We start from the raw sequence: 22,045 nt of genomic DNA on the forward strand, positions 1-22,045 counted from the left end.
GCACATGTGTTTGCTTTTGGCCATACAGTTGCTTTTCGCACTCATGAGGACACAGCCACAACTGCATGCAAACACATCACCTACTGTGTAGTTTGCCACTCCTAAGTGCATGGCAGCAGTTTTCTATGCACCTGGGAGTAGATAAACGAGTGATATTCCAATGCAAGTATGAACAAGACCTAAGGAGGTATACTATGTGCTTTATCGTCATAGACCTTTTACTATATCAATTGTTAACGGGAGGAAACAGAGATGGATTTATGTCTCTTAAACTATGGTGATTGTTAGAACCCCTTTCATCAGTTCCTGCATATAATATTGTATCTGCTCTACTGTACCCTGATTAGTGCTTTGCACGACTCTTCTAAGCCCCTGAGGAAGCCCAGAGGGCCAAGCATGTTGGGATTCTTTTGCAACCAATTTGCTTTCGAAAAATAATTGCATATGGGTTAATAACCTTAAATCATCTACAAGCTAAATGTATGTCCAGATATCTAGAAAACATCATGTTACCCGTGAATTTGGGATTATTAATTTTGTTTTCTTTGTAACCTGGAAAATTGACTTTTTTATTATTATTATTATTATTATTATTATTATTAAACAGGATTTATAAAGCGCCAACATATTACGCAGCGCTGTACATTAAATAGGGGTTCCAAATGACAGACTAATAAAGACAGTGATACAGGAAGAGAGGACCCTGCCCCGAAGAGCTTACAATCTAGTAGGTGGGGGGATTTACACACAATAGGATGGGAGATATGTAGTGGTGGGAAGTAGTGAGGGTTTCAAAAGGCAGAAGAAGATGGGTAGGCAAGTTTGAAAAAAAAAGGTTTTGAGTGCTCTTTTAAATGAGCAGAAAGTAGGAGCAAGCCGAATAGGATGAGGAAGACCATTCCAGAGAGTTGGGGCAGCTCCAGAAGTCTTGTATCCATGTGTGTGATGTGGTTATGAGTGAGGAAGTCATTAGCAGGTCATTGGAGGAGCGGCGAGAGCGGCTGGGGGAGTACTTTTTTACCAGGTCAGAAATGTAAGTGGGACAAAAACTGTGGAGGGAATTGAAGGCAAAGCACAGGAGCTTGAATTTGATTCTAAGGTGAAATGGAAGCCAGTGTAGAGATCTGCAAAGAGATGCATCGGAAGAGGAGCGGAGGGAAGGATGGATGAGTTTGGCTGCAGCATTCATAATAGATTGTAGAGGGGAGAGTCGGGTTAGTGGAATGCCAGAGAGGAGGAGGTTACAGTAGTCCAGACGGGAGATGATGAGAGCATGTACAAGGAATTTGGTGGTCTCAGGGGACAGGTAGGGGCAAATTTTGGAGATGTTGCGTAGGTGAAAGAGACAGGACCTGGAAATGTTCTGAATATGGGGGGTAAATAAGAGGGCAGAGTCAAAGGTGACACCAAGACAATGTGCCTAAGGGGAGGGATGAATAACAGTGTTGTTAACAGTTAGATATATGTCAGGGGGGAGATTTGGAATTTGAGGGGGGGATGATGATGAGTTCTATTTTATCCAAGTTGAGCTTCAAAAATCGGTCAGACATCCATGTTGAGATGGCTGACAGGCAGCATGAGACCTTTTATTCAGCCAGGACTGAGGGAGACAGGTCAGGGGCTGACAGACAGATTTGAGTGTCATCAGCATACAGATGGTACTGTAAGCCAAAGGAGGTTATGAGACTACCGAGCGAGGAGGTGTACAAAGAAATGAGTGGGCGAGGAGGAGTTACCATTTAAAGAAACGTGAAAGGAGCGGTCAGACAGATAGGAAGCAAACCAGGAGAGAGCAGCGTCACGGATACCAATGGAGCACATGATTTGTATTAGAATGGGGTGATCAACAGTGTCAAAAGCAGAGGAAGGATCAAGAAGAAGGAGCAGGGAAAATTTGCCCTGAGACATAGCTCTGATGAGGTCATTGGCCACTTTAGTAAGGGATGGAGACTGGAGAGGGTCAAGGAGAGAGTTGGTGCTCAGGTAATCGGTGAGTCTTTTGTAGACAAGGCGTTCAAGAAGTTTGGAGACATATGTGAGAAGGGAGATAGGACAGTAGTTGGAGGGTAGGGAGGGGTCCAGGGTGGGTTTCTTTAGGATGGGGAGAATTATGGCATGTTTGAAAGCTGAGGGGTATTTACTAGTAGAAAGGGAGAGGTTAAATAGTTTGGTTAGGGCAGGGGCCAGGGTGGAGGAATGGGCACGGAGTAGATCAGAAGGAATTGGGTCAAGCGGACAGAAAGTAGATTGAGATGTTGAGAGAAGAAAAGTGACTTCATCCACAGTAGCAGGGCTGAGAGAGGTCAGTGATGATTTACAGGTGGAAGGGGTGGGTATGGTTGGAGTGGCTTGGTGAGCAGAGACATCATCTCTGATTTTGTCTATTTTATCTCTAAAGTAGGTGGCAATGTCTTGGGCAGAGAAGGATGTTGTGGGGGGATCAGGTGTGGGGTTTAGGAGGGAGTCAATTGTTGAGAAAAGGTTGCGTGGGTTGGAAGCTTGAGAGGAAATGACTGCAGAGAAATAATTTTGCTTGGTGACAGTGAGTGTTAAAGCTTTGTAGCTTGGCTTTGTAGTCCATGAAGTCAGCGCCAAGGCCAGATTTTGTCCACTTGCGCTCAGCTGCACGAACAGATTTTTGTAGCTGTTTGGTGTGATTGTTGTGCCAGGGTCGGGGGTTGGCAGGGTGGTGGTAGCGGAAGGTGGCAGGGGCTACTTTATCCAAAGCCAAGGAAAGAGAGTGGTTTACCATGGTGGCAGCATCATCTGGGGAGGTGATTTTATGAGATGATTTGTTCACTGAATGTAATATTTAAAATTGCAGATATCTACACATTTGCCAACAAAACCCCTACTGTCTTCCTTTCTGTCCCTTTCTTCTCTATTTTAAATATTCTTAGGAGCTGGCAAGAATCAATATAATATAGTTAGAGATACCTATAACCATACATTAAATATAAACCCAGCATATACTTCGGCCCACAGTTACTTTGCTAAATGCACCCACTTTTCCTAAACAGACAAAACTTTTTAAATTTGAATAGGGTGATGAGGACTTAGAACCACTATCATTTCCCTACCTCTGTCTATAACCTCGTTAGAGATATTAACACTCTTTACGTTGTCTTGATCATCAATGTCACCATGAAAAAAAGTAAGCATGAATCCAAAATTTGTTGCTACCAGGGCAGCAATCAGGAAAAGTTTCCAATGAGGACAATGTTAAGCCTATGGGACAAGAAATGTAGGAAACCCTCCCTAATGAGACACAGATTGCAAAATATAAATCAGGCAGCTGATCCAACCATTCCCTATCCAGTATGAAATTAAAAAATGGCTGTAATAAAAAATTAAATATATATTAATAAATAATAAGAGAATCCAAATCCGCACATTTTTTAAAAAAAGTAGGAAATGTTTTTTTCATTGAGGAGATTTTATATTCAATTCCTGTTCTGTAGGCATTTCATAAACACTTTTAACTATGTTCTTAGACGTCACATAGCCCAAGTTCAGGTAAAGCACTGTTTGACTTTATTCTGCCACAAAGTCTCTTTGTAGATGGGACATTTTTTGTTTCCTTTGTGCTTTTTGCTCCTTTTTTGCGTCTCTTCTCTATGAGATCTAAGAAATTTATTCAGCCATTTTTGTTTTCGTAGCCTGTGTTACATTTTTTGTCTGCATCAATATTTTACCTGTTTCTCGAGTGCTGTTGGTGCCTAGCAGACTGCAAATGTCATCATTTTCTGCTTCTAATTTCATGCAGTCAAGTGAGGTAATTTATGAGCCAACAGTACAATATAAAGGTCTCTCAAAATGCTTCTTTGGCAAAACTGGCCATTTTTTGCTTCTTTGCACCTGTTTTTATATTAGTGAAAAAGCTCTTCTGCACAGCAAATCTCCTAAAATGGACTTTGCATTATAATGGCTTCCCATTGAGCTTTTTATTGTAAATAAAATATCTAAATCAGTTACCTTTTCATGTACTGAAAGAAAGGACTCATGATTGTGTACAATATTGGTTAAAGTTCAGCAATAATAGTGTCAAACTGGTTTTCGGAAGCAGAGTGCTACACACACTGAAGCATTTCTTCGTTTGTAATCATCACCTGCAAAAATCTAGAATATACACAAGATTCTCTAGTTATTGTGGATGAGGTAGTAAGTTATCTGATGTGTTGGTTTCTCCAGAAGACTCCAGTTGACAATACCTGAATGATGGTACAGGCAAAGAGATCGGTAAGTATTTAGTCTTTTTTGCATTACCTTTTTTTACATAACAGGGTCCGATAACATGGAATTAGCATGCCATGTTTTTAGGGTATTTGGTGAATGTAATATTGAATGGGGGGATAATGGAGAATGAAGGTTTTGTATCACATTTTCACCCTCTAAAAGTGCACAAACTGTTGCAAAGATAATGTTAATGAAAGCCTCCAAAATGCCTGGCCATAGGATGATAACCTCCACATCTCCTGATGTTTGCTGCTTGCAGAGCATCCTAATTTCCTATAACTCCAAGAGTACTTCAAGTTGTACAGTGGCCAGAACTCTAATAGCCATGCAGCAGCCTTTGTGTTTTTCACAATTCTTCCTTGTTTAGATGTAGTTTATCAATAGAAAACCAGGTTGCAAGTCTTGTTTTAGCTTATCCATACAATTTTTAGGCTTTCTTATTGGTGAAAGACTATGGTGCCAAAGGCAATGGCAAAGTTACAGGAGATTAGGTTAAAGAATACCTCCTTGTTCCTATAAATCACGTCTATTGTTATGACTGCTTTTTATTTACTGTTTTTTCATGAACCATGATTGGAATGTCATAGGTTTGTGTTCAGCAAGCTGCCAGTATTCTAGCAGTTTCTCCTAGCCTTGCCTTAAATAGAACTATTTAGTCTTTAGATGAGTGAGTTCTTTGCATGTAATAAAGGCTTTTAAAGAAGAGCTAGGTAATAGCTTCTGTATTCTACAAAATTCCTCAGATGGCAAATAACAAGGCTCTAGGTTATGGACTCCTATTCAGTGGATACTAATGGACTTTAGACGTGTGACCTACAAGAGGCATCATGTTTGTATCTAAACACTGCACTCAATTGAGTGAAAAAAATATATAGAGTAAAAAAATATATGGAATAAAACATGATACACCTATTTCTGTGTTGTTAAGACATTTACATTACATAGTATGCGTGCATGGCTGCAATACCCACCTTTTATCTTAAGCAGTTTGGTGTAGTACCTATTTTTGACCATGTGTTTGGTCTTCTGGGTTAAATGACTCCTCAAAGACTGAGTATTGTGAATACAGTGACTCATGGCCCTGTCCACTAAGGGAGCATCACAAAGGCTCCTTTTATTAACAGTGTACTGGGGCAGAGAGTGGTGCTGATGTCAACATAACACCATTGGTCTATGCATCAGTAGGGACCACTGACCCCAAGGATAAAGACAAGAAAAGACCAGCCAGAGGACTTTGATCCCCAAAAGAGGGAAAGGCAAGTTTATTAAGGTAGAGAGCACTGAGTTGAGTTTTAAATTGATAAAAAAAACTATTGCTTCTCTACAAAATGATGCACACTGTATTCATTATTGTGTTTTCCTCAGTAACTACAGTAATTCTCTTTACCAGAAGCATAGTTTTGCTTACTGTAAATAAATAAACTTTTGTTTTGTGACAGGGTGTCCCATGGCTTGGCTGGATGAAAGTCTTGGATGGGGAGTATGTAGTGCCTAGGCTAAGGCATTTCGTTTATTAAATGGCTCCAGGCATATGTGTGTTAGTCTGCCATATGTGTGTTAGTCTGCCAGTGAGTTGTCTTTTATAAAAAGAGTTGGTAGTAGTCATTAGCCTGCTTTTTTTTTACTCTATATTACCGCCGTTTCAAAAAAAAAAATAAAAAAAAAAACAGTCTCACTGAAGCTCATACAATAAATGTAAATATATTAATTGAGCAGGTTTACTTTTGAAGCATTTATCTAATACATATAATAGTAATTTTTTTGGTTTACTGTCTGTCTAAATCTAAGTATTCAATTAGAGAAAGAGGGTCAGAAATCACTTATAGCCCTACAGTTGCTGTCTGTCATCTGTCTGACCCTCCAGTTTCCCAGTTTTATAGTTGGGAAGATCAAATAAACAAAAGGAAAGCAACTGTTTGACTTTAGGTCACCATTGGCCCTCTGACATAAGCAAAGAGAAGGAAAGCACGAGATGACGTGAAAAGGCTAAACAATATGGAAAATATAAACATTTCAAAGTAAACTGGTAAAGTTATATAAAGTTATTTAGTAATAAATATTCAAGTTTCTTGATTAAACTCAATTGTTTGTTTTTAAAGTTCACCCACCCATCTCTCTTCTTGCCTACTGGATCCCACTGTAGTGTCACAAGAGTGCCCTATAAGCCCAATTTATAAAACCCAGCATTTCAGATGGTGGAAGAAAACAAAGCAACCCCCATGCCACAACTTTAACCAGAGAATGTAGTGGTGTAGCTACACGTAGTCCCTGGGTTAAGGACATGCGACATAGGGACGACTCCTAGATTCAAAAGGGGCTTCCCGGCTCCTTTGTGTGCAGGAGGAGGTTTGGAGGGGGGAGGGGGTGGTTTGCATGACTTGCAGAGGAAATCTTTTTGCTAAACACAGCTGCCACTGAGCTCTTTCTGCAATCTCTTGTAACTCTTTAATGACCAAGACAATCTCTGCAGTTGTTTCTTTTTGCATAACAAAGCACAGCTTGCTCCAGAAGGTAATGAATGTCTAGGCTTTGTTTGTAATTAGCTCACAGTGAGGATTTTTTACAGGAACCGACACCACACTGCCTAAAATATGTTGAGACAAACATCTGTCCTAACTATTTTTAATAAAATAATGTACCTATTCTGACTTACATACATATTCAACTTAAAAACAAACCTACAGTCCCTATCTCGTATGTAACCCAGGGACTACCTGTACTGTTGTTTCTGTTGGGTTTGCATACTATAATAACGTGTGTACCCAAGACACAAAATTCCCAGAGCACTATGGATTTCCTAAGGAGAAAGCATAGCAGACAGAGAAGTTTTTTATTTGCCTACTTTGTATACCCTGATAGCCTATATTTACCGTACGATCTCCTAGAGGGTGGACAACAGAACTAGATTTCTATGTGCAAATACAGTTTGTTCATATACAATTTTTATTTCATCTTTTTAACCTGAGCATAAGATCAAAAGAGCAAAAAATATTTACAAAACTTTAACACATTTCCTTAAAAAAAAACTATGTTTTATAAAATCCCAAAAGAAAATGTTGTATTTTGTAGGTAGACAATTTTACCAACCCTTTACTTTAACACACTATTGTAAATAAATGTTGCTTCCAATACCCAACGAAGCAGTATCATTATTCTGGGATAATTATCCCATTTTGCTGATTCTTTTTTATTTAAACATGCTGAAACAAGACAATGAAATTTGCAAATGTTGAGTCAGCAAAGTATTCTCTTTCTACAGCTCTAATTTATAAAACACAAGATTATTTTTCCTCTATTATTCCTTAGTGGTACAAATGCAGAATCTGGAAACTCCATGACAGTTAATTTAAATGCACCATTCCAAGGAATGTACCTGGATGTTTTACCATAAACTTGCTATATTAACATGCTACTTTTAGTCCACTGTACTTACTATCGGGTTTAATGTGTTCTGTACATACTGTAAAATGTCTAATAATACTTCAAGGTGCTGCATTATAAATAGACCTTCAAAGCTGAAAATGTGCAAAGGTCATTTTGCTCTATTTATAAAAGGAATAGAACTGCATCTCTGAAAAGTAAAATCTAAATTTCTAAACGAACAGAAAAAAACAGATACTTTGCATTATTGAACCTAAGATCAAAGTGTTAAAGCCGACTGCGCTGGATAATGTGCAAGTAACATTCTTGTTTCCATGTTTCAATTGTGAAAAAACATCAACAAAAAAAAACTGATTTAAGTCTTATGAATAATATATATGAAGAATAATATATGAATAAATACAAATATTTTAAAATCCTTAATAATATACAGTATTTTATATAGTGATGACATATTACACAGCGCTTTACAAAGTCCATAGTCTTGTCACCAACTGTCCCTCAAAGGAGCTCACAATCTAATATCCCTACCTTAGTCATATGTCTTTAGTACAGTCTAAGATAATTTTTGGGGGGGAAGCCATTTAACCAAACTGCATGTTCTTGGAATGTGGGAGGAAACCAGAGTACCTGGAGGAAACCCACGCAAACACGGGGAGAACCTGCAAACTCCATGCAGATAGTGTCCTGGCTGAGATTCGAACCTGAGACCTAGTGCTGCAAAGACCAGAGTAATAACCTCTGAGCCACTGTACTTTCTTTTCTTTTTTTTGTCTTTTTCTTTTTTTAGCTGTTTTGATCCTAGTTATCCAAATGTTGAGTAAAACACAGATATTTACATACTTTGAAATCATTCTGGTAACTTACAGCAGCTAAATCAACAATGATTTTTAAAGCTTGGCAAAGAAAGGGGGGGGGGGTATGTTTGGCAATCAATAGTACAAGTCATAAAAAACACATTGGCCGCAATTTATTAAAGATCTCCAAGGCTGGAGAGAATAAACTTTTATCAGGTAAGCTGGGTGATCCAGCAAACCAGGCCCATTCTGTTGCTTGCTATCACTTCAGTTGTTACTGCAGTCTTCCTGGTTTGTTCCTACAGAAATTAAGAGCATATCCTCTACTTTCCATACTTTAAATCTAACTTATTTTAAAAACAAATACAAATCATTCTAGTAATGCCTTGCAGTGTCAGTAATGACTTTACAGCTAAAAGCAACTAATGAGACTTTTAAAATGATATGTTTGACATAAACTATAATTCCTAATGAAGGGATATGTACAGTCATTAAACTTTGTTGTCTAGATGTTAAAAAAGTGATTGGTTATGGTTAGACCTGGTTGTGGTTGGACCTGATTTGATCCTGAGTTCTGAACTGGTGTATGCACAAAGGAAGATGATCAATGGGGAATGGTTAATTCTTCTGACTGAGTTTTTTTTCCTGTTTGTCTTCAAGACTGTAATAATGGGGGCAATGGGCCTGATTTATTAAAGATCACCAAGGCTGGAGAGAATACACTTTCATCAGTGAAGCTGGGTGATCCAGCAAACTAGGCCTATTCTGTTGCTTGCTGTCATTTCAGTTGTTACTGCAGTCTTCCTGGTTTGTTTCTACAGAAATTAGGAGCATATCCTCTACTTTCCATACCTAAATTGGTTTAACTTATTTTTAAAAAATTATTTATGGGTTTATGGAATATTTAACAGATAACTTTAATGATTGGTCATAGAGGTTCTATGCTATTTGGTCCCCATGGGACCATTACGTAAAGACATCTACAGTGCATGAACCCATGTTTTTGTTTTTTTGTTTTCTGTTTCTCTTTTTTATTTCTCTTTTCTTGCACTGTTCCATTTCTTTCTCTCTGCCCCCTTCTCATAAAATATGGTTGCTTATGTGCAATTGTTTTTCTAATTACATTGGTACACTGTATACTAGTTTTTAATATTCTAGTAATTTTGTATTGTATACTAGGAGTTTGATGGATGTGGGTTAATTTGTTCCAATTTCTTACTGGCTTTGCGATTCCAATACTTTTACATACATTTCTGTTAATTGTACTTGTGTTAACAATGAAAAAGAAGTATTAATTGTTTGGCAAATCATGCGGGGGACAATGATACCATTTTGCTTTACTAATTTTCTTTAAAGAAGATTTAGGCTAATTCTTGTATCTGAAAACGAATAGTTTAGCCTCTATAGGAAGGAAAAGTTACATTATTCCTTCCTAGTTACATTTTTTCAGTATCCATAATTAGGCTAAGCATTGCACAGAAATAGAATGAAAGGGACTGACTTTACCGTTAGCCCAAAGCCTTCTGTGACTCCAACACTTATAGGTGTCCTATATCTAAACCTTTAAGCCCTTTTTAATGAAAAAAACAATAGTAACATGTAACCATTTAAGTTTTTTTTTTTTTTTTTTTATCTGAGAGCCGTTTGGATATACAGCTCCATGCTAATTGGATTACAGTGTGGTTCCTAAAAATGTCAAGTCTCTTTTGGACCTGCTGTTACTACTTTTCTGTAATCTGAAGTCTTTTTACTTGAAGAGCAAATTAGCTGATCTTAGAACATCTACGTTGTTCAAATATGTTAAATAAGGTCTGAATAAAACTCAAACTCAATTCTGGTGAGTTTACTGTGACAAAAGGGTTAAAACATTGTTTGAAATACTGTTTGAAATACTTTATAAATTAAATGGTGACCAAAATTACTTAACTTAACGTTTAATTTAGGCAAAACTTTTTAGTTTTGTATAGACTGGGGAATGGTAAGGCCCTCTGTCATCTTTTCTATTGATGTCTGTGTCCCTGTTGGAAATATTTATCCCCTTTTCCCAAACTAATTATTGAAAAAAAAAGTTTAGCATAGACATACACTTTAACTCAGTCCATTACATGTTGCAACATGAAATAAACTTGGTAGATTAGGTAATTTAAGCAAATCCATTTAACTAAATTATCAACATCCCCCTTGATGTATGAGTATTTTTAATCCAATCAGCATACAGTAAACTGGTATCAAGATCTGCCTGTTCTGTAAATGTGCAGAACCCCATGCAGATCTCACTTTGATATAGAAGATATAGGTGCAGTAAGGTTTACCCATTACCGTGGGATTATACCTAAAAATTAGAAACTGCTGGCAGGCAGGTTCTTTATTACAAAAGGCACAGGTTTTAAATTAAGAGGAAACACATATTGAGGACCATTCAAGTTTTTTCTTACTGTATGTGGTTCCAGTAATACTTATTCACCTGGCAGACACAGGCAGCAATAAAGAAGCATTTAATGTTTCTCAAACAAAAAAATATCAAAATCACCCCTTGTTTTCTTTCCCCATTAATTACAATCCACTGTGCCAAAATAGTGAAAGTTTATAAACATTTCTACATTTTTTCCAAAATCTCATATTAAAATGCCACTCATCATTACTCCATAACATCCATGGCAAGTCATACAGGAGGGATATGTTGTCACGGTTTTAGTTTTTTTAATGGGTTAAGGATGCCATAAAAAATGTTGATATTTATTAAAATGTATTTTATTCTTCTTCTGTTTTTGTTAGAATCTTTCTGTATGTGGCTATCTTGCACAAAAAGTATTGTTCTACATACATCTTTCCAATTAGAAATAAGAACATTTTATTCCTACAGAATCTGTGTTCTGTATCTATATTACTGTATTTTATGCTTACCGAATCTAATCTTTAAAAAAAAAAACTAAAACAAAATTGGCTGGAATTCCATTGTTATGAGAATTGAATACATCTAATGAAAAATCTGCAGAGACTTCTGCACATTTTGTTTGAAACCAGGAAGACTTATTTAATTTACATAAATTCCTTAGTAAAAGTCCATATCTGCTGACTTGCTTGAGTTCTTTTTTTTTACTGACCAAAAAAATAGGTTGTAAAACCCAAAATCAGATCACCGTAGCATCCCTGAACTGTTCATACAGGAACTGTTCATACAAAATGTAATTTTGACATGATCTCTTTTTATGGGGCAGTTCCTCACAAATACTTTTTTCTAGTGATATTTTATATAAAACTGTAATGTTTCACAATATATAGGTAGGTTAACATCACACTATGAGACAAAAAATGCTCCAAATTTGAGAGGTTACTGCCACAATTTGGGATAACATAATTTTAAATTGGCTCATGGATTAAAAAGAAAACAACACTTTTTATAGACATTTATGTTTTTCACAGTTTTTATTCTGTATATATCTGTTTTATTTATGGACCATCCATAAACATCTGGGCATTTAGAAAGCATGGGGCTTAGATATGATAAAGGTCAGTGGTCAGTGACTTTTGCTTTAGAAAATAAAGGAAGAGTTTACTGCATTTCTAGGTTTAGAAGCTCTGCTGAGAGATGTCAGGAGTTAGGATTATTGCCTTTTTTAATAAATTGCTGGATAGGCAGCTGACTGTCGATGTGTGCCCACATCGGATATATATTTACCTCCATCCATCCACAGCTTCCTGCAATGATAACATCCAGTAACAAAACCTTTATACTGTTGACTTTTATGGGGCTCTTTAAAACAAATATATTTACTGAAACATTGTAGAGGATGGAGGTATGTACACATCTTGGGCAGGTAGAGTGGTTAGGTTTTGGGGAGGTGGGCAGAAAGGAGTGGCCTACTTTGTACAAAAAGACTACATAATTAAAATGTATGTAAAGAACCATATAAAAAAACATTGGGGTTATAGTTAATCATCAGTATAGCTATGAAAAAACACCTGGCATCCATTAATCCATTCATACAATAATAACTAGCCCTCTAGACCCTCTTCTAGACCATTCCATATTGGAATGTTTGTACTAATAAAGTTTTTTTACTTTGCTTTTGTCCCCATTTGGTTACTGAATAGTAATAGTAATTTATACCTATTTATATCAGCTTTATAAATGTTTACATATTGGTATATTACTAAAAATGAATTCACCCTTTCTCACTTTACCATTTCCCCTGATATTCAGAATGTTTATTTGCTTTATTTCAAAAATGAGTTTATATACGCCAACTTTACAGTCAGTCTAACCCAAGGGAGAAATTCACAACTGCTGATCAAATCTACTGGTAGGTCCTTTTAATTGTCTCCTTCAAAGTCCAAAGACAGAAAAAAGTAATAAAACTTACTTGTTTAGTAAAAGGTCAAGGATAAACTTGGATCCAAATGCCTCTATCTGGAAACTGGCTTGAGCAAGATGCACAGCCTGTAAGGAGAAAATCAAAATTACATTTAAGTTTGTAGTTATAAAGTATACTTGGAGCCCATACAGTACCGGAAATTGTTTTAACATGTTTTTACAATGTGGATTAATGTTTCTCTAATATTATTCCATATTTTATTTTACACAAATCAGAAAAAGAATCATGAAATCTTCCAGCAGCTCTAAATACATTTCTGGCATTGTGGAGAAATGCATAGGTAAGATAGGGTCCATATCTAAATCAAATAGACCCAAACAAAGTGGACCTTCAATCCAGAGCAGAGTCGTTCTAATTCAGGGAGTTCAGAGAACTAAACCCTACTTTTTTTTTGGCTGTCCCTTATCTTCATTTCCAGTTTATAGGATACAATGAAACATTTAAAACACATAAAGCAACTGTACACATCTTTCTTGGGAAAGTGCAAAAGGAAACATTCCTTGTGAGACAATCCATGATCTTCCAGAATCTTGTTATAGAGAATACTAAAGTAATAATTATATTGGAAATATGTGGGAGATGAAAATAAAAAGTTTCAAAATGGCTGTTTTCTACTTCTGATTAACACCTCCTATGATGAACTACCTTCCCTGGCTGGTGGCTCTCAGTTCCTGCTGTCACTGACAGCTCAAGTACCTACTAATAATTGGGAATCAATCACAGTGGTTTCCAAACTTGCTATCACTATTTAGGCTATGCTGTGATCACATGCAGACTCAGGGCTTCATTAAAAAATAAAAGCCACCTTTTGGCTGCATTGGCATCTCTTTAGTACTTTAATTGTTGGACACAGAAATGTCCATAGGCTATACAAAACGATTACTGAAAAAATAGGAAACATTACATTTTTGCACATTTGTAAGCTTTTTTTTTGTATTTTCAGAAGAGTAAGTGTGCTTCTATAACTTTTATTGGTATGCCCTAGCTTGGTTTGTTTATCCTTTTTGTTTGCCTTGGTGACAAATTAAAATACAAGGTGATAGTAACTCCAAAATGATTTGCCACCAAAGTAAGAGGTGAGAGTAAATTTTCCAATTGTGACACCTGTTGTCTTGATTTTGTAGAGATTTCTTATTGTTCCCTGTTATATCTACAGGACAGGGAACGAAGAGAAACCTCCCCAACAATAGTCTGTTTTTTTTATTGCTTTATCATTATTATTATTACTATTATTATTAATAATAATAATAATAAGAAGAACCATTTGGGGGTCTATGTTTCTGTATACACGGGTGCTTGAAAGAGTAAGTATACATATTTGTTAGTGTTAGACAGTTTCTTCATCAAGTTCAACATTAACAAACATCTTATTGCTAAAACAATGTTCGGAACACCCTACGTTTACTTTGTAAAGGGTCTTAAACAACAGAAATGATTGTATTTTGTGCAAAGGATGACTTTACTCAGAGATGATCTTTAAACGGCAGCAAAAACTCTAGGTATTATCTGAGCATAGTATTGTGAGAATATTTGAAACATTTTTCTAACTAAGCCATACAGGAGATAAAGCAAATGGTGATGAAGTTTGTAGAAGACTAGTAGATGGTGACACAACTTTAAGGTACAGTTTATACCGATATGGATCAAGTTCTAAGTTACATAGTTCAAAGCCTTTGGATAGGTCACAGCCAATTCACAGTTGTTCAAAAGAGTCTCTCAAGTGGCCCAACGCCCAGAGCTCAAGACATATGAAACTGGCACCACAAAAAGTACTTCTGCAGTACAAATGAGATCATTCATTCTTCAATATATCACATCCAGCAAAAAAAAAGGCTGGATAATTGCCAGATCTATGCTTGCATTGCTGCCATATCTCAGAAATAGTGAAACAATATTTTTGTATATCTTTAAAGTCAAAGTAACTGGACAAAACATCAAATGCGTTGTAAAAATAAAGTTTATTTCCAATAAAACATTTAATTTTGGGTACAGAAAGAAGGGGATTTCACCACACATTTTTATAGCCAATTTTGTTTCTGCCGGGGCAAAACACTCTATTTGTCCTGCGGAAACTGGTCACTGAGACACAAAGTAATAGTAAATCCAAAATGTTATGGGTGTTACCAGAGCAGAAGGTCAGGGAAAAACTCTTCTAATGGGGACATCTGTTTGAACGATAACTTCGATGGGAGTTTTCTCTTACTTTGAAGTAAACTATTCTGCCTACTTTTGGGTAAAAAGAGCAGGAGAAATCCCTTCAATTGCATAAAGAAAAATAGACAGTGGCCTAACTATTCCCTATTCTGTCTAAAACCAAAAAAATGTTTGCTAGTCATACATTTTAAAGATTAGACAACAATCAGGGCCAGCTTATGACCACCTGTGTTCAGAGCGACATCAGCGGGACCTTTCTCTTTTATAGCCCAATGTCCTATTTATTGTATCATTATTATGGATAACTATATATATATATATATATATATATTTACTATATAACTATATAATTACAACATTAACAAATTTCCTTCCTTTGTGACAATGTTGGCAAGACCCTGTATGTAACTCATACTGAATCTTAAATGGCAGAAAAGATCATACTCTGTGCCAATCACAACTTTCTTTAGTAAATCTAATCCACATCCTGCAAAAAACATTTATATTTTTTCATCTAAAAGTGTAGTTTTCTTTCTTTTGGAATATATTTAGATTCAGCTCCACGTAAAGCATTACATTTACACTGTTCTAACTAGCAGGACTATTAGAGCTGGCCCACCTACAGCAGTATTCTGCCCCTTACTGATCTCTCCTTGGATAGTAAAACTGCTTAGTACTCTGCTCTCTTTGAGTTTGCTGATGCAAGCGAGTGGTACGAGAGTGAAATTGAGAGCCTGGGGAATGAAGCGTGCCTCCTGGATAAGCTGCAGTGTGAAGATAGCACATCCAAAATGTGTGTATCTCATTGCAGAAAGCATGCAGAATCTGTTTTTTGGAAATTATCAGATTCATTTTTTGGTCTTTCTTTCTATTCTGCCAGTATAAATAAGGACGGAGAAAGTCTAAAAATGAAATACTTTTTTTTTTTGTTCTGTTTTAATCTAAAAGGCTCAGAAGAAGCTGCCCACAAATGTAGGGGACTTTTTCCTAAAAAAAAGAGACTGACTAGGATTGACTTTCCTTTATTGTAATAGTATGTAATGCAATTTTTTGGTACCCTATAATCTAAACCTGCAGTATTTTGTGTAATAATGTGCATTACCCATCAACTCAGCCTCTTCTATTTAATGTACAGTGCTGAGTAATATGTTGGCGCTTCATAAATCCTGTTTATTATTTTTATTAATATTAATAACAATAATAATAATAATAATAACAGCACCTAAATGCTCAATACTGCCTGTAGCATGTGTTATGGAGTGAAAATTTAAACACAAAAGTGCATGTGCTTTTTTTTGTGTGTCACAGAGCAGCCCATTCAAATGAATAGGATACCTGTCCCAAAACAGCAGTGCATAGTAGAACACACAACTATGCAGTTGTACTATTACACATAGATCTGAACCTAGGCTTAAAGAGATTCAAAACAATATAAACACCGGCTACGTGCTTACATTAGAGGGCTGGTGGGCTGTCAAGGTTCTTTTCCCATAGGGAAATACTTTGTGCTGTAAACTGAAGACAAATTCCTTCCAAAGGCTGATAGATATAGATGTGAATGAGGGCTTGTTTTAAATAGCGTTTACTAGTTTTGTTCACAATATGATCTGGGCACAGGTTCACTTTAACACAAGTGGCTGTTTGTAGAAACAGAAGTCATTCCCCCAATTTTACTTAGACAGAAAAAAGGTTCCTAATAAATACAAAATGTTACTATGAGGTTCCATCAATTATATCTGTACATTTATGTTGCAAGTAGATCTTCTTTTACTCTTTGGGTAATAGCCACATTAAACTGACATTTTGAAAAATGAAATGCTGGTAAATGAAAAACTTTGGTTTGTCATGCCTCTGTGACAGAAGGTCAGATGAAGTGGATTCTGCAGAGCTAGCAAATGAAATCATGCAGAGTGTGCACACAAAAGACCTTGAGAATTCCTTGAAGCCAAGCAATCCCCTAGAAATTATTTGTCATTTAATTAATGCAAATTATTTCTTCACTGGTTCCATTATTTCCCCCTTTATCTTTATCTCACTTAGTACATCTACAGTTTGCAATAAAAAACAAAGATTATCTTGTTTTCTCTATTTCATTCTTGCCAAAATGTACCTCCAAATTTTCTTTAAAAATATAGTAATATAATAGATCAAGTTTTTTTTACAAACTATAATACAGAAAAGAATCCTTTTATATCAGTAATCAGTCATGAGGATAAAACTGACTAGTATGCTTAATATGTGACCAATCAGTTTTCGACATTTGAAACATACCTATATAATTCTCTTACATGCAAAAAGTGTGCAAATATGTCTCAGTAATGAAAGTTCAAAGTAATCGTGCTACATATGAATTATTATTTATAGGAAGAACAAAGACGTCAATAAGGCTCTCTACTCTCTTTAGCCTTAGTGGTTTTATAGAATATTTTTTTAAGAAGAGTAGAATAAATTTGCCTCAGCAAAAGGTCTCCGGATTTCAGACCGATAGGATCCCAGAAGACTGCAGTTCAGCTTTCAACACCCATGCACACGTTTTAATAGTGTTGTGTGTATCATGGTTTTTATTTAATCTTTTGGAGAATGCAAACTTATCAAATGCAAATTTATTGGAAACTAAATTTTAAATTTTTCTTTAAAGATGAAACAAATTAAATATAGAAATTGAATAGTAGAGTATCACATTTGCACCTTCCAAAGAAAATCTTGCAGACACAACTGAAAATTTGATTTGGATGTAAAAAAATGCATGCATGATTGATGGCCAGTCCTGTGATTGTTTTGAAGCTTTATAAATGATGAAGATGCAGAGATACCATCCACAGCTGTCAATCAGGAATTATCCGCAGCTACCAATCCATTTTTGGGGCTTTGTAAACTAACTATAGAGCGTTAGAAGCTGCATCATTATAATTTAAAGAACAAGTGGCTCTAAATGGCAGTATTGGATATTTGCAAACATGACACTTAAGGGATTTTTTAAATTATTATTCAATAATAAAATGAATTTTTATTAGTTGCTTTAGGTTACTGTACACATTGCTTGTTCTCTTATCAGGAAAGTACAATCATCTGCAACACAAATTTAAAGCATGATGTCCTTTAAACAACCTATGTTACTTGTTTTCTCTCATTTGCCCTTTCTTCTCACAAATGACAAAAAGTCAGTGGGCTACAACAATTGCATAAATATTGAAATACTGGATCTATGTGTAGTAGAAATCTATCAACCGATTTGTGCAATTTGCTGCATGAAGCCATTAGCTAAATACGCAGAATATTTATATAGTTATATATATATATATATATATATATATATATATATATATATACACCAAATGAATAAATATCTAAATACAAGAAAATCATATATATAGAAAGATCAGGGTCATATCCCAAATTTCATTAAGTAATAAACACATAGTACCTGTCACTTGAGAAGGGGAAGAAATAGTAGCGCTATGCCCTGGCACCTGCTATACTAAGAAATGTTCATGTAAGATGAGTCCAGGACAACTCTGATGAATATGTTGCCATTGCTAATCACGCTTGCAATGTGATGAAAAGATCTGTAAAAAAAATTCTATCATGTAATCCAGCCTCAAGTGTATACAAATATAGGGATCCTGAAAGGCTTGTGCTGTCAGTACCACATAGCCCATACAAGGCACTCACCTTACTGGAAAAGAAGGACTCTAAATTGTAAGGTACACCAAAAGGACATTGCAGAACATGTAATAGACTGCGATTTCAGGTTGGAACATTGCTGTTCTAAACTGAACAAATGTTTCAATAGAGCAATCAGAGCCACAGCGGGCACAGCTTGCTCCATTCTCAAGCAGCAAAGTGTTTCAACTCACAGCTATTATTGCATGGCATATTTCACTGTGTAGGCGGCAGTGTTTTTGTGAGTTGGTAAATCCTATTTTAAATAATTCTGAGCAATTTCTATATCCCGCAGATTGTGAACTACAGTTCCCAGATAACTCTAAATACCTTTCGTGGCAGGTCTATGTTATTGGGTACACAATAATAAACTGGAACAGAAGAATAACCATTTAGCAATGATTAGAACCTTGGGTGATATTTAAGCCGGAGACCTCTCTCTCTAGAGGTGGGAATTAAACTCTGCCCTTTGTAAAGACAAAATGCCTTTCATTAGTACTATTCAATCTAAACTTCAAAATAAAAAAATCACATATATTTGCAGTTGAATATACCACCCACATTTTTATTGTTAAAAACCCCTTGTTGTCCTAAAAGAAATTCCTCTGCAAAAAGGAACATTTGCTTGGGCACTACCCTCATGACTTTTTCAAATAAGAGTCCCACCTACATGACATGAAACCGTTGGTCAACCTGAAGCTGCAGGCAATAGAAGTTCTATCATAATGCCTTATTTCAGTCTGTCCCTAGGCATATGAATTGTATTATAGTTGTGTTCTTCAATTCATTTATTTTGCTTGAAGAATTGATGTACATTAAAAACTCACTGGTTGGAGACAGCAGGATTTACACATTATTTTACGTTTTTCTACTAGACCTGATTGTAGAAAGGTGTGGAAATAGTTAACACAGATAAAAAGGAGAAGGACCTCAAAAACAGGAATATACCAGCATACTGTGAAATGTTAAAATGGTGTGATCCAACATGATGCTTCTTGGATTACTCAACTAATACGGTACATTTTAATTAATCATATTTTAATACAAACTTTTCTAGCCATTAACTACCGGAACACTTTTTTTTATGAATCCCTGTGAACATTAAAGTGTAGATGACTTATTTAAAAGTAGAATGCTGGCAATGGGTTATCATTAGATCTCTGGTAGTGAGCATCTGTTTAGTTTACAGGTTCAGCAAACATTGGACCTGACTTATTTAAGCTCTCCAAAGCTGGAGTTGATAAATTTGCATCAGTGAAGCTGGGTAATGCAGAAAAACTGCAATGGAACTGGTCTAGGATTGAAAACATTTGCTAGCAAATAGCAAATGACTTTGAAGAAATACATTCCAGATTTGCTGAATCAACCAGATTCACTGATGAAAGTGTATCCTCGCCAGCCTTAGAGAGCTTCAATAAATCAGGCCCTTTATAAAATGCTCACAAATGTAAGTAGCAGCAGGGTTCCCATTGGCTGGTGGTTGTTTGGGGGCAATACCAGGGTACCCATTGGCTAATGGTTTTTAGGATTTGTAACACTTTGTGACACACATAAGCATAAAGTAACACTGAATTGTCTTGGACTATTCAACGTGAATTACATTTGAAAGAGCTGCTTCCTACCAGCAGTACCCCTGGAAACTTACTGAGCAGCCAAAGGTTCTAACATACATATTTTCTCTATACTATCACAATATTTGTTAAGACCAAAATCACAAAACAAAAAAGTTGTGTGTAAAAAAAAAAAAAAAAAAAAAAGATTGCTCTAGTGGAAGGGTAATATTCTGTGCACAAAAGGTTGTATGACTACTACACTGTTCGATTTTCTGGATTGCTCTAAACTGATCCTTGTGCACAACAACAAGTATTTGATGTATCCTCTTTTTGATTACTGATCTGAATTATGATTGACATTACTATTCTATCAAATTAAATTGTTTATTAATAATTTGTAACAAAAAGTGGTTTTCATTTTAAAAGTTAACTGATCTACAGCGATTTATTGGGTAACCAATCTACAATAGAACAATGCCAATTTTGGATCAACATTCTGTACAAATAAACAAATACAATTAAAAAAGCCACTTTTTACCAATATGATGTTTTAATTTATTATATTGTAAATATATTTTATTGTATATGAGTACCTTAACAGTCCCGGGTTTCAACTCTCCAATAAAACCTATACTATGTCCCTTCATATTCCGCCAGTTTACTGGCAATCTCTGCACTAATCAGTCATCTGCCAATATACAAAGAAGCCGCTATGCAGGCATGTAAAGTGGGAAATGGATTGCAGGAAGCCCATGACAGAAAGGTCAAACCTTCAGATGACTATTGCTTTTATCTATCACCAGTGTACCAGAATAGGAGACTAGATGTCCCAGAGACAGACAATTCAAGCAGTGTCTTGGTCTATTCCCATGTGAGGAGAAGTAAATAAGGACTGAAATTGGGTGGAGACGGGTGACATTATTACACATTGCTTATGCCACTGCAGTGAATCCAGATTTGATTTTATGCTCAAATGTATACTGGATATGTATCAAATATAAAAAGGGACATTGGTGGGTATACAGTTATGCATTTAGTAAACTGTAACAAGCTATCAGTAATTGGCATACATTTGTTTTATATAGCTCAGCAGAAAGGTAAATTGGTTGAGATGACCTCAGTCTAAGAATATTGATTAAATAGGAACATAGAATGGTCTTATTGCCTATGTAAAGTAAATTTGTGATTCTGCAGCATACAACTCTCCTTACATTTGTTGCACAGTTCTGCATATTTAGGTTATGCCCACCTAAAAAGTTAAATTTTTTGTACCCTATTTAAAGACGCAATCTGAAAATACAACATGTACCTTGGAATAGCTATTCAGAAAAAAATTTAAGGGGTCTATTCATAAAGAAGTGAATCTGACATTTACCTACACATTCCCTGCTAGAGAATCTCCCAGGGCCATGTGTATCATTGGCAATGATTGATTCTCCACTTTGGAATGTTTCTGAATTAAAACATAAGGGTGTTTTGTATTGCCAGCAAAACTTTTTTTGAAGGAAAGAAATAAACTCAATGTCAAAAATGAGTTCTATTCTGAGCCCTATTACAGATATATCTCTTGCATACCCAATGACAACAGCTTCATCAAACAGGAAGGACTGAAACATCTCCAACAAAATCACAGACAAAAATTGAAATGCAACACTCAGTGTTTTATTGTTGCGTTCCTGTTGCAGATTCTCCCTCACTACCCACAAATGTATTCAAATCTTCACACTGCAGTAAAACATGTTGATCATAAATGTAACCATACTTTAACGCATTGAAAATGTAATATATTGCAGTCTGCCAGTTCTTGGATGTGGTGGCTAAATTTCCTTTATTTTAAGCTACTAATTCTGCCGCTAATACATTTCCAGTCTAAAGCTATGTATAC

The 22,045-nt window shown here is 35.9% G+C and overlaps 1 protein-coding gene across 3 annotated transcripts in view; it reads right to left on the bottom strand.

Annotated features, from left to right (window-relative positions):
* Nucleotides 1-22,045, bottom strand: part of ADAM23 (ADAM metallopeptidase domain 23) — a 113,337-nt gene that overhangs the window by 64,441 nt on the left and 26,851 nt on the right. For all 3 annotated transcript variants that reach the window (XM_072418704.1, XM_072418705.1, XM_072418706.1), the window contains exon 3: nucleotides 12,779-12,855. In XM_072418704.1, coding sequence (XP_072274805.1) covers nucleotides 12,779-12,855 — 77 coding nt within the window. The remainder of the gene's footprint in view (nucleotides 1-12,778; nucleotides 12,856-22,045) is intronic.

This window comes from Pyxicephalus adspersus, chromosome 7 (assembly GCF_032062135.1).
Source record: "Pyxicephalus adspersus chromosome 7, UCB_Pads_2.0, whole genome shotgun sequence".
NCBI lineage: Eukaryota > Metazoa > Chordata > Amphibia > Anura > Pyxicephalidae > Pyxicephalus > Pyxicephalus adspersus.